At 31.8% G+C, this 13,919-nt stretch overlaps 1 protein-coding gene across 2 annotated transcripts in view; it reads right to left on the reverse strand.

Annotated features, from left to right (window-relative positions):
• Window positions 1–13,919, reverse strand: part of LOC107453895 (bicaudal D-related protein homolog) — a 131,696-nt gene that overhangs the window by 12,354 nt on the left and 105,423 nt on the right. For both annotated transcript variants that reach the window (XM_043044634.2, XM_043044633.2), the window contains exons 2-5: window positions 10,110–10,325; window positions 5,419–5,535; window positions 4,221–4,367; window positions 2,062–2,253 (exon numbers count right to left, since the gene is read on the reverse strand). In XM_043044634.2, coding sequence (XP_042900568.1) covers window positions 2,062–2,253; window positions 4,221–4,367; window positions 5,419–5,535; window positions 10,110–10,325 — 672 coding nt within the window. The remainder of the gene's footprint in view (window positions 1–2,061; window positions 2,254–4,220; window positions 4,368–5,418; window positions 5,536–10,109; window positions 10,326–13,919) is intronic.

Genomic DNA, 13,919 nt, shown 5'->3' on the forward strand with positions numbered 1-13,919 from the left:
TAAGAGAAAAGTTATTCATCATTGAAATGTCCTTAATTTACAAAATCAACTATTGATATATTTTTGAATACGAATGAAAAAAAAATTCAAACTACTTTTTTAGATTTTATATTTTGGTACAAATATAATTCTGACAATCTAACAGGTATTTTTAGTAACTATTAGACTGGTTTTTTTATAATTAAAATATACAAAAATGTATATTTACTTGTAATTAGAGCATCAGAAAATATATATATATGAAAGGGACACCAATGTCTCTTTTGCCTCCATGAGTTAAAATCTCCAAATTTTGAAAACTGTCTACTGATGATGAGTAGCAAAATATTGTGTTCAAATTGTTTTTTGGACACATAAATCCAGGTCTTTTGTTTTTTGTCATAATTTTAACGGAGATAATTATTTTCCTTTTTAAGCGGGGTCAAGAAGTTGTTATAAGCATCAGTTACAAACATAAAGAAGATTTGTTTTATACAATGAGCAATTACACTTAATACAGATCCATTCTGATGTCATCACAGCGCTTTTCTTAAAGTTTGTTCTCGTCCAACCGACTACTGCGCTTTCTGACAACTTTAAAAGGAAATGGTTAATTGGTAGAGTAGATACACCCTCCGGTTTATAATTTAGCACCTCTGTTGTATTTTTATTTATTTCTGTACCGTTATATTTATAGTAGGAAAAATATGTGATTTATAGATCAAAAGTTGGGACTTTTTTTCTTCTTTTTTTGTTTCATTTCATTGAAAATTATTAAATAATGATAGGATTGTGCGGATCAGGTGGGTTTCAGAATTTTACTTGATCCACACAATCTTATTTTTATACAATAACATTAAAAAGTTTGAATTTAATATAGAAAAGTTTGAATTTAATATTGAAAAAGTTTGAATTTAATCTTGGAAAGTTTTTACTTTCCAATATTAAATTCAATCAAAGTTTATATAAGTCAATATTAAACGCAATCAAAGTTTCCAACAAGCATATGAAATTAATTTTTTTATTTCTTCTTAATTGGCATAAACTTTAAATTAATGTAACAACAAAAAAATTATTTTCCTTGTTACGAATTACATTCCCTATTCCCTCATTATAGGAAGTTTCAGATTTTCCTCGCAACTTGCGAATGCTGAAAACTCAGAAAATCTTTTCCAGCTTTTTTTCAGGCCAAATCCTTTATAATGGGTGGGAGAGAGGTGGAGAATTATCCTCCATTCTAACATATTTTAAACTAATTCTCTCCTCTTTTAGTAGTGCTCGAACTCTTTGAGTGAAATCAAGAATCCCCTCCCAATATGAATTTGGGGATATGATAATTTCTATTTTAAATGTAACCATCAGTGTTATTGAAAGCAGGCGGGATGCTGATACCTGGCNTGTAGATACACCCTACAGTTTATAATTTAACACCTCTGTTGTATTTTTATTTATTTCTATACCGTTATATTTATAGCAGGAAAAATAACTTCCTGCTATTTACATCAAAAGTTGGGACTTTTTTTTTCTTTTTTTGTTTCATTTCATTTAAAATTATTAAATAATGATAGAATTGTGCGGATCAGGTGGGTTTCAGAATTTTACTTGATCCACACAATCCCATTTTTATTCAGTAACATTAAAAAGTTTGAATTTAATATTGGAAAGTAAAAACGCAATCAAAGTTTCCTACAAACATATGAAATTAATTTTTCTATTTCTTCTTAATTGGCATAAACTTTAAATTAATGTAACAACAAAAAATTTTTTTTCTTTGTTACGAATTAGCTAGACATTCCCTATTCCCTCATTATAGCAAGTTTCAGATTTTCCTCGCAACTTGCGAATGCTGAAAACTCAAAAAATCTTTTCCAGGTTTTTTTCAGGCCAAATCCATTATAATGGGTGGGGTGGAGAATTATCCTCCATTCTAACATATTTTAAACTAATTCTCTCCTCTTTCAGTAGTGCTCGAACTCTTTGAGTGAAATCAAGAATCCCCTCCCAATATGAATTTGGGGATATGATAATTTCTATTTTAAATGTAACCATCAGTGTTATTGAAAGCAGGCGGGATGCTGATACCTGGCTGGGAGATCTGAATTCATCTTCCACCGATGATTGGGATGACATTTCCATTTCGTTGAAGAGGGAGGGTTGGTCACCCCCGCCGACCACCGACGGAGTGACACATCTTCGCATCACGACATCCAGCTTACTCTGCAGGTGAGTGTTGGTCTGACGAAGCTCGTCGATGTCTCGCTGCTGAAGCCTCAACTGCAGGAAGAATAAATTATCTCAATTAAAACAATGGACAACAGCTTAGCGAACAAAAAAAAGAGCCCTACTTTGAGGCACATTAACTATTAAATATATGTTGAATTTAAAAAAAAAGATTATGATGACAGAGAGATACCTATTATATACGTAGGACAAGAATTACAAAATATTTTATTAAACTTTGGAGTTCTCTCTTGACCAAACTATTTCTCAGTTTACCCTATAATTTGGGGGTCAGAAATCCGAATTCGTCGAAAAATAGATATTTTTATTCAGAGAAAGTATGTTTTCGTGTTTGATTTCGTAATTTAAAACATAGTCTGTACTTACTAATTTGCGTAATTGAGGTCACCCCCTGGAGCCATTCAGATTGAGTCCCAGAATGAGAAAATGTGATCATTAGATCAAAAGTTATTCAGGGTGCAAAAATAAAATGAATTAACTATCGATCCAATAACTGGATTTTCACTCAATCTGAATGGCAACCTAAAACATGCTAATTAATTAGTGCAAACAATATTTTCGAAATCAGACACAAAAACATACTTACTCTGAACACCTTTTGTTCGAGTCTTCCACTTCAATTTCTGACCCCCAAGAGTTGTTATCTGGAAAGTATGGCCCTCATAATTTGGTCAGGAGAGTGCTCCAAAGTTTGGACCTCTTAACGTTAATTTTACCTTTTGCTTCAATCTTTTAAGCGATTAAGAACGTTAAAAGTATATTTTAACATTTGTTTATTATTTTATTTAATAATAGACAAGAAAAATTTTGAAAGTAAGGTATGCGAATTTTTACATCATTTTAAATTATGTAATTTTATAAGGCAAAACACAATATTTAGATGAAATCGTCTGAATAATTTCTGAAATGCCGAGTTTTAATAAGTCGTGCATTGAAAATTATTTCTTTGGGATTATTGGACGCATTCCCACAGTAAAGACAATTTGAATGAAGCACACAAATCAAGTACAGGAATGGACATACTATAGTTTCAGTTCCATAAACCTTCCTTTATGTCCAAACACCAAACATTAGAGAAACAAAGAGATAAGCACGTGCAAATTATTCTAACCAATAAAAAGAGAGGAACAAGTATGATTAAGATAATAAATGATGGGTGACAAGAAACAGGTGTGAAAGGATTTGGTGAGAGCCCCAGTGGGCAAAAAATATAATTAGAAGAGATGTCCATACATTGGGAAAGGATGGGATACAAGAAATATCATTAACTAATTTTTTTAGAAATATTCAATACATGGAGCGATTTCCAGAAATCAAGTTCGGTAAATAAAGAGCAGTTTTGAATTATTTTAGCAGAATAAAATTCCAACCAATGATAAGTATTCCAATTATGTAGGACGAATCGATATCGTCATTCAATATCGTGATTTTTGACATATCTTTTACGTACTTTAAGCCGAATTTTAAGGATACGCTTAGTTTGTCCAAACAATGAAAAGAAGTTGCATAAAAGCTATTAATATCAGCTAAAGGGTCTTTAAGTTTGGTGAAATTAAGTTGTATTGCAGCGACTATTAACTCTCATTTAGTCAAAATCTTTTTGCAACCACCTTGAATAAAAGAGTTTGTTACATTGTGCGATTAGTTTTACACAAATGGAAATCAATAATATTAGAAGGAAATCCACTGTCAACAGCGATAGCTTTTAAATTTATATACCTTACAATTCAAAATTTTCTCAACCACATTACTAAATAAAATAATGAAGAAAGATAAATAACTAGTAAAAATTTCTCCTTTACATAGATTTAAAAATCCGTCCAGACGAAAAAAAGGTATGTTTATTCAGAGAAAGTAAGTTTCTGTGTTTGATTTCGTGACTAAAAATATTGTCTGCATTTATTAGTTTGAGGTTACCTCTTTAAAAAATTATGATAGAACTCTAGTGCGTAAAGATCCGATCCATAGATCAAAATTAACTCAGGGTGTTCGTGCAGTACCTGTTGTTCCTGTTCCCTGTTTCTCTTCTCCAGGAGGAGTATTCTGTCTGAAGATTCTTCCAGGGAGACATTCAATCCCTCCCTTTCGTCATTCAGTGCAGAGATACGCTTCTCCAGTTCACTTTTTCTCTCGGAAAGCAAATTTATCTGAAAAGAATAATTAACAAAGATTTTTTTTTTAAAAAAAACAATATGTTGTAAGTTATAAGTTCTACTAATAAGAAAAACGCGCAGTGAAATTAAGTAGAATTTTCGAAAAATAATGATCTTTTTTTTTAAATTTTTATTAAATGGAAAACTACGGAAATTTTGAAAAAAATCCTTACCGATCATCAAAAGTTGAAAATCATAAACATTAAATTAGAAAAAATAATGGAAGATGGGACAAAAAAATAAGGAATTAACACTTATCTTCTTTGTTGTCTTATCTTCTTTAAAATTTATTTTGAAAAGTAAACAAAATTAATTCTATTTGTTTCAGTATTACTTAAATGTCTAAACAAAATTAGTGAATGCGACTCCAACTGCATAACAAAAGTGGAATAGACGTTTAACCTTGTTTAACAAATAGAAGCGTTTTTAAGGAAGTAGAAATTTATTTGAATTATCATTTCATAGATGGCAGCACTATGACTTTACACTATTACAAAATAGGTACTTGATCTATATGTTCTATTCTTTACTCAAATGCAGAATTAATTATTTTTTTGCTCTAATAATCTTTTAAAAATTCATATTTTAACACTTTTTTTATTCCTTAAAATTATTGCAGCTTGATATACTTATTTCCGTTTGAAGTCAAATTTTTGATACAAAATTTTCTTAAAATTGTAAGTTCATTAAAAAAAAAGTCAAATATCGAAAAATATGTTGGTCACTGTTCTAGAAGAGAAAAGGCTTAAAAAAAATTTAATGCTTTAATAACATTTGAATTGAATGATCATAAATTCTCTTATGAGTCATAGTTTGTTGTGACATCAATTATCTCAGTCTCTATCTTCTTTTTTTTTAAATTTATTTCCAAAATAAATGCGTAAGACGAATAAAAAAGTGAAGAAAAAAAAGTTTCACTTTCTAGCGTATAATCATTAAATTGTTATTCATGATGCTTTACTGGAAATCAACTCTATAAAGTGTTTTTCTCAAGGAAATTCAATATTTTTTTCATCTTCAATTATTTAAAAAAAATTTCTTTTACCTCCTCCCTCAGCCCTTCCAGCTGTGAGACATGATCATGAAGATTTGATCGACGAACGTTAAATTGTTCTCTTAAAGTTTGCAGTTGACTCTGCAGTTGATCTTCTGTTTTAGCAGACTACAGAAAAAGAAAAAATTAAATCGTTAGTCATGAAATACATAATCTATAATAATAAATTGAAGAATTTGTTAGTGCGTCTCTTATATAACTCCAAAACAATTTATTCCAATGTTCTGAAAATTGAACATTGCATGAAAGGAACTATTTGAGTCCTCGATTTTAAAAAAAGTTAAGAAAATTTCAGTACGTTCGTTCGGGGGAAACGATTAAAAAAATGGAATTTTCTCAATGGTTTAGCAATAGTTATTGTTACAAATTAAACTGCAGACTTTACTATTTAATCAAATATTTTCAAGATAACATCAGTGATGTTTGCTTGATACAGCTTTATTCAATTAAAGAATAGAAGATATTTGCACATGTTAAAATCTTAATTAGTATATCTAAAGTTATCTGAAACCACGTGCTTATAGTTTTGCTTTTAAATAGTGTTTCTGTAGAATTAATGAACTAAAAACAATAGTAATTAAAATATATATATATATATATATTACTAATAATTAATAAGAGGTTATGAGGATTTCCTTTGAAATTTAATTGCCAAGTAAGTTTTAATGTAAAAGCAAAACATTTTAATGGAACTGTGTATAAAAAATATTAGCCAAGAAGGCTAGATTTGCCTGACAAGCAAATCTCACATTAACAAATTAAGAGGATATTGNCTACGTTTCTTCAACATATATATATATATACTATAATGCAAATCTATTGAAGAAAAGATGTTTATTCGTTTAGTGGGGTATCGTTAAAATTTTATATTTTATGATTGAAATCAATGATGCATAATTAATTTTGGTAATTAGCACGACTGGTAATATGATAATGGGTACTGCTACGTTTGTAAATCTATTGTGCTTTTAAAATGCATCATTTGTTCACAAGTCTTGTTCGATGAGAAGATAGAATTTAAAATTTACCATTTCCTTCCATTTTATGTATTATCGAAGTACATACTTCAAGTACATTTATTGTTTGTTTGTTGTTGTTTTTTAAATTAATTACAAAAATATTTGATAAATAATTAATATTTTTCGTCTAAAATATACTTTGAAAGCTTGCGTGTTTGACATGCAAGTTATATAAAGTTTTTTAATCCATTGCGTTTTTCACTTATTACGCTGTTGTAAAGCGTTAATTTATTTGAAAGAGATGTTATTAAGCAATATTTATGTGTCTTGATTCCTTACCCAAATAATAACTGCATTTTAAACAAGTCCTATTTTTCATAATGTAATAGGTATATAAAATAAAATGCTTGTTTATGCTGTCTCTGTAGCTTAAAAATATATAAATCTAAATACCGAGTCTCATGATAGAGTATCGGAAAGAACAATTTTCGAAACCTAATATTTTATGATGACACTACCGCTAGTGTATCCATGAAAAAGCTGCAGATTTCATTTTCTAGTTCCATAGAGAGAATTGCTCCACCAAAAAAGTAGCAGAGCGCAGCCCAATCACGTTTTGTTGAGCAATATGTGTTCACAGTCTTGCTTTACCCTTTCCCAGTCTACGTGCCTTGACATGAATTCTGGACACCAACTGCGGAAGAAAGAGGATCTCTTTTGATTTCTTCCGATTTCACGTTCCGCTGCTTTTGGGTGAACTTCTGACGAACAGCTCATTGAATATTCAAGATCAGTTCACTCTTCAAGAGATAATGAACAATTATCCTTTCAAACTCACCCGTTAAAAGAACAACGATTGTTAATTCAGAAATAATTGGCAAAGAGAATATTTCAACGAAACTGCTTTTCGGAAATTGAACGGTTATATTTTCAAAATTTTTCTTCTCCAGAAAAATTCTCTAATTGCTCTTTTCACGGAAAGTTTGTGGGTAACTAAACGGAACTAATTATTATCCGACAGGCTTAGCTCGAAATAGATTAAAATGTGTTTATTTTAACTCTTTTCCGTTTGACAGTTTTTTAACACCCGCTTATTTCTGGTATTTGATTGATTTATGTTTGAAACTCAGTTAATAATGCTTGAAAAAAGAGAAGAGTTACAAACAAAACAAAAAAAGCCTTGGTTGGAAAAAATATAATTATTTTTTTTTTCAGTGGATTTTATAGAAAAGCTCGAGCTCCTTTATTCGCCAACTTTTACATTTTGTTTCGCAACTTAAAACTAATTGTTCCTCCAAAAACTGAAAAAATTCAATTTAAATGTAAAAAGCTTTGAGTTAATTTTCCTTAAAGTATCTTTAAATATTCACTGAACTTCCATTTTTCTGTCCTAAATATTAAGTGTTTATCTAATAGAATCAAGATGGAATTAAGAGTCAACTTAAATTAACTCGCTCAATACTTCTTTAAACAATCTAAAATTTAATAATTTTCTTTAACAGATAAACTTACTGCAAAAAGAAAAATAGGTTATTGATGTAGTTATGCTATCACCACAGTTTTTGCTAATCCTATTGCAGTTTAATGATTGTTCCTACCAAGCTTAGTACAAGGAATAAGAATACTTACCACCGAATAAGTTTTAAACACGGGTTATTACGATTCTTCAACAATTTTGGTAAATCCAACTGATGTTTAATCATTTTCTTTAAATTTACTATAAGGAGTAAAATAGATTTAAGCCGGTGTAGTTAAGTGACCTCCACAGTTTTTGCATATCCTATTGTAGTTTAATAATTTTTCTACCAAAAAAAATTTTCTTTAGATTTAAACAGTGTAGTTATGCAACTATTTTGGTAAATCCTACTGATGTTTAATCATTTTCTTTTCCAAATAAGCATATATAAGAGGAAAAAAAAAGTTTTAAAGAGATGTGGTTATAATAATTTTTTCTAAGAAATAAGCTTACCATAAGGAAACCAGATCAGATTTAAACCAGTGTAACTACGTTTCTTCAACAATTTTGATAAATCCTGCTTCAGTTAAATTAATTTATTTATTTTAATTTTTTGCCAACTAAGCTTAACATGAGGAATGAAATTTCCATGGCATTGCACTTCATGAACGGAGTTGTCATTCAAATTCTTATTTATCTGATTTTCTTACTTCAAAACGAGTTAAACGATTTACACCGATTAGATTATTTAGTGCAAAAACCCTTCACTCCAGAATATACACTCTATAACAAAAAAAATCGACGCACCAAGAAGGAGGTGTCCGATTGCAACGAAAATTGGTGGATAGTAATACAATGTACAGAATAGTAAATGATTAAAGTTTCAGAGCAATTGGATAATTTATTGCAGAGTTACAGTAACAAGTTCAATAAGGTGTTGATCCGTCTCTAGCATGGATACAAGCTGCCACACGGCGTGGCATAGACCGATAAAGCTCCCGGATGGTCTTTTGCGGTATTTCTTGCCAAATTCGATCCAATTGTCGGACGAGGTCATCAACATTCCGTGCCAGATGCAATCGCCTTCCCATCATATCCCAGACATGCTCGATGGGAGAGAGATCTGGTGATCTGGCAGGCCAAGGAAGAGTTTGACAAGCTTGCAGACAGTTCATAGCAACACGTGCCGTATGTGGTCTGGCATTGTCCTGCTGAAAAACCAGCCCAGGGCGCTGCAAAAGGAACGGTAGCAAAACAGGTCTTAGGATGTCGTCGACGTACCGCTGTGCAGTAAGTGTACCTCTAATGACGACCAAAGGGGTCCGGCTGTCAAAGGAAATGGCACCCCAGACCATAATGCCTTGTTGAGGGCCGGTGTGGCGTGCAATAGTGAAGGCAGGATCCCCCCTCTGCCCTGTGCGTCTCCAAACACGTCTTCGATGATCGTCAGGACACAGTTGGAAGCGGGATTCGTCGCTAAAGACTATTCGTCCCCAGTCGGCATCATTCCAGCTTGATCTGTTCAAAACATTCATGCATACGAAATTTCAAAGCGATCGGATGATTGCTTCTTGGTGCGTCGATGTTTTTTGTTATGGAGTGTATGTCCATACTCTTTTAATTACAGTGATAGTTTTTGATCGTTATTATAATTTTTTTTATTATTTTTTTCCTGATCTATTTATTTGATATTCAATTTATTTCGATCTAAGTTTCATATGATTATTAACGCTACAATAGAAGTATGCTCCATAATTCATCCTGAGAAATAATCTAAAGACAATGTATGCTGCACCCACTTCTGAATGAAAATTTAGAAACGATAATGTGATTCATTATCCAGTTTCCGCCCCTCCCTCTCCGAACACTCAACTGCTGCTTCATGTCTACAGGTTACCGTGAGTGATCGAAATCAAGAGAATGTCGACTTTCACCGGTGAATGACAACTATCACAAAGACACTTTGGGGAATGTGTCGGAAATATTTGCTATATCCGACTTGGTATTGATTTATTCGTTGATATTATGATATTATTATTATTATTATATTTATTATATTGTGTTCTGAATCCCTATAAATTTTTAAAAACCTGAAAAAATTACATTCAAAGCTAAAAACAACAATTTTTTTTATTTATTTACTAACTAAATATTAGGTTTCAAAGCTCAACTAAAGAAAGATTTCAATTAAAGAAAGATTTGTTAGAACATAATGCAGTTTTAGGATGTTAGAAGTTTTTTTTTAAACTTGTAAAGGAGATGCGTACCTGTTTGAGTTCGGCCGTCAGTCGGTGGTTCTGTTCTGTGAGCTCTTCCAGCAGTTGTCCCTTCTCTTTCTCGTGTGTCCTGTGTGTTGTGTGCTGCAGAGCAATATCTTTCTGCATCTGCTTGAGGTCTGTCTGCAATTCGGCCACTCGACTCTCGTACTCGCTCTCCAAGACGTCCAGCTTCCTCCGTAGGCCATGTTTCTCTTGCTCCAACAACTACAATCAAAGAAAACATTCTATTAATTCTTGTGCAGATTTATACTAAGGAAATTCCGATCAGTAAAATAAAGGTGACTCAGAGGATAGAGCTTTTGCCTTCCAATCAAATGAACCAGGTTTGAATCCCAGCTCGATATGAATTCCGCACCCGGCTCGCACCGATCATAAAATATCCTCAGTGGTAGACGAATTGTGGGTTAGAGTCCCCTTGCCATCATGGGAGGTTTTAGTGGTTTTCCTCAGCATGCAACGCAAATGCGGTTAGTTCCATCAAAAAGTCCTTCTCGAGCGCAAATTTTTCGACATATGTGAGTCAAGAGTTTCCTTGTCTTCTGAATTGGGTTATAAATTACAATGCTACGAATCTTACCATTAGTAGTCGTAAATCCAAAAAATTCGGTCGGCTTCTCAACGACCGTTAAAAAATAAAATGAAAATAATAAAATAGCTGGTAACTTATAAAGAGTCTGCTTAGAAATAATATTAAGAAACAGTTTAATTAAAAAAATGTAACCTTTGTAAAAAGACTGATTTTATGGTTTTAGGACTTTTAATTAAAAACAGCGTAATTTCGTTCACTACTGCAAACCGGAAGCAAGATTAAAGTTACATATTTCTTCCCTTCTTGCAATCGAAACTGCATCTCCTGTTTCTGCCTTCTTTCTTCTTTAAAATCAATTTTCGTTTTCATTTTTATTGTTAGATTTTGGTGATGGCAACAATTATTATTTTAGACTTTAGTTTCTTGTGATGACAACGCTTGTTAATTTCGCAATTACGCTGTACTCGAAAGAATTCGTACATTATGAAGCAATGACATTATCTCTAATGAATTATCTTAAATTTTTGACATGCCTCATTAATTTATGGAGAAAATAATTGTTTTAATAGGCAAATACTGTATGAAAATGCAATGAAAACGATTTACATATATCTCCATGTATATATACGGATTTGAGAAGCATAAATTAGCAATTAGAAATGGAATTAGAAATTATAACACCATTGAATGAAACAGCAATCGTAGAAACAATCATTCGAACAATAATCGTTAGAAATGAAACAACAATTTTAGCAGTTTTCTTTCGAAATTGAAAATCACCATTCCTGTGGGCTAAGCTCTTTTTGCTTCCTCAAATCTTTTTAACATGGGTGAGTAAAATATTTGAATTTCAGGTTATAACGAGGTTATATTTCGCGATATGCCAAAATAAAAGCACGTTTTTTAACCTCNGATTTACATATATCTCGAATGGATATATGCGGATTTGAGAAGCATAAATTAGAAATGGAATTAGAAATTAAAACAACATTGAATGAAGCAACAATCGTAGAAACAAATAGTTAGAAATGAAACAACAATTTTAGCAGTTTTCTTTCGAAATTGAAAATCACCATTCCTGTGGACTAAGCTCTTTTTGCTTCCCCAAATCTTTTTAACATGGGTGAGTAAAATATTTGAATTTCAGGTCATGACGAGGTTTTATTTCGCGATATGCCAAAATAAAAGCACGTTTTTTAACCTCTTAATGGATTTGCCCGTGTCTGACACGGGCGAAAGTTACCGTCAAATATGCGCATGCTTCTCACTCGGGTTATTTTGTATCTCGCGTTAATTTATTTCCATCGCCCGCCTGAGATTCCTTTCTAGTAAAAATGAATAGGCTAGATTATATTTAAATTTATTTACCATAGATGGCACCACCATGCCGCATTTTTCTTGCGTAAACCATGTGGTGCTTTTTGATGATTAGCTATAAGTTTGTTAGAAGTTCTATTTTTTAAAGCAGTTGTTTTGTGTGGAAAATTTAATCTATTCATTTTTATTGCTTTAAATATTATAGCCGTAAGCAGCTAACAATAAATAAATTTTTTCTAAGTGTTTTTATAACTTGTTTTGAAAAAAAGTATCCGATTTTAAGTTTTCCATTTTAGCAGAATGTTTAAGCAATAAAAGTGATGATCTCTTGAGTTGATTTAATTTGATTTTTATATTTTGAAATTCAAAATAAACATGTCATCAAATTGTTTAAACTTCGTTTGTAGAGTAATTTTTTTTTTTAATAACTTTTAAACGAACTCCCGATCCTTTGTCACCCCCTATAATTGAAATTGCGAAAAATAACTTACACTATACCCATATTATTCATTTTCTGCCAAAAAACACTCTATCATGTTTTACCGATTTTTCCGAAGAAAAAAAAACTCGTACTAAAAAGCGGTCGTTCGTTATTATCCTTTAAAATGTTTTAGTTGGAACTATTTTTCATAGACACCCATTAAGGAAACACGGGCACAAACTGAAATGGACAAACAAAGTGGGGAGACACCATCCCTTCTTATCAGTAAAAATAAACTCTCCTTTTGTTCTTTCGTCAAGCACTCTAAATGACCGCATTCATTTCTAAATTTTCCCATGAATTGTCTAAGGAAGGCACTTCATAGAAGCGTTTAACTTCTGAAGCCGGAAGAAAGTTCTTTTTTAACACCTTCTCCGGCTTCGCTTCAACGAACTTCTCTCGGAGAGAAAGTTTTTATTTCCTTCATTTTGTAATGGGAAAGAGATACTTCGGTTCACTGCAATTATTTCAAAGTTTTTTTTTAAACTATTTAGTTTACGAAAGTTGGGGCTTACACACATTTTATTATAGAATTTGCTGAAGTTGAAACAAAGTGGATAGTATTCTAAATAAAATGGTCGTTTAATTGTAATACACTGTATTATCTAACAAGAAGCACATTTGTTGAAGTGAATGACCGAAATAGGTGGTTGTTGACTTCCACCGGTGAATGTTGACAATCACAAAGTCGCTTTGGTAAATATCCGAAATATAGACTACGTCTAGCTAAGTGCCACTGACCGGTATACATTTGCCCGGTATGCCCTACATCCATGTTTTTTTAAGGTCAAGTACCACTGCCGGTACTCCGAACACTGATGTTTCTCCTAATCTATCCTCCGCGGATATTAAAATATCGAATAAATATAATAATATCAACGAATAAACGAACATCAAACCGGATATAACAAATATTTCGGACCTTCACCCAAGCGACTATGTGATTTTTGACATTTACCGGTGAAAATCGACGTTCTCTTGATTTCGGTCATTCATGGCAACATATTAACCCTTCGAGACCAGCAGATGGACGTTGAAATAAGATTCGATCTGCACCATTTTCGTTGAAAAGTAAAATGAATTATGCGCAAGATAAAACGAATTACGCTTCTTATGCGCAATGCTGACCACTTTGTTATAATCATGTTATTAGTCATGGGTTTGTGGAGTCTTAACCTCCAAAACAGCCAGGCTTAGAACGGGCTATTGCAGTATTGTCTTACCTCAACTACTTTTTTTTTTTTTTTGGAATGAAACTTTTAGCATCATTTCAAAAGGTCAGAATGAATGGATAAACTGATGGTTTGTCTTAAGAAATTCAATTTATGAACTTATTAAGGTAGCAATAAATTCGCATTAAAATATGATTAAACTATTTTCCTTAAATGTAGAGAGTAGAGATGGATTCTTTTTAATGTGTCGAAAAGAAATGCTAACGAAAACAACGATTTGAAGTATTTCGCTTCGTTAA

Source organism: Parasteatoda tepidariorum, chromosome 6 (assembly GCF_043381705.1).
Source record: "Parasteatoda tepidariorum isolate YZ-2023 chromosome 6, CAS_Ptep_4.0, whole genome shotgun sequence".
NCBI classification, from domain to species: Eukaryota; Metazoa; Arthropoda; class Arachnida; order Araneae; family Theridiidae; genus Parasteatoda; species Parasteatoda tepidariorum.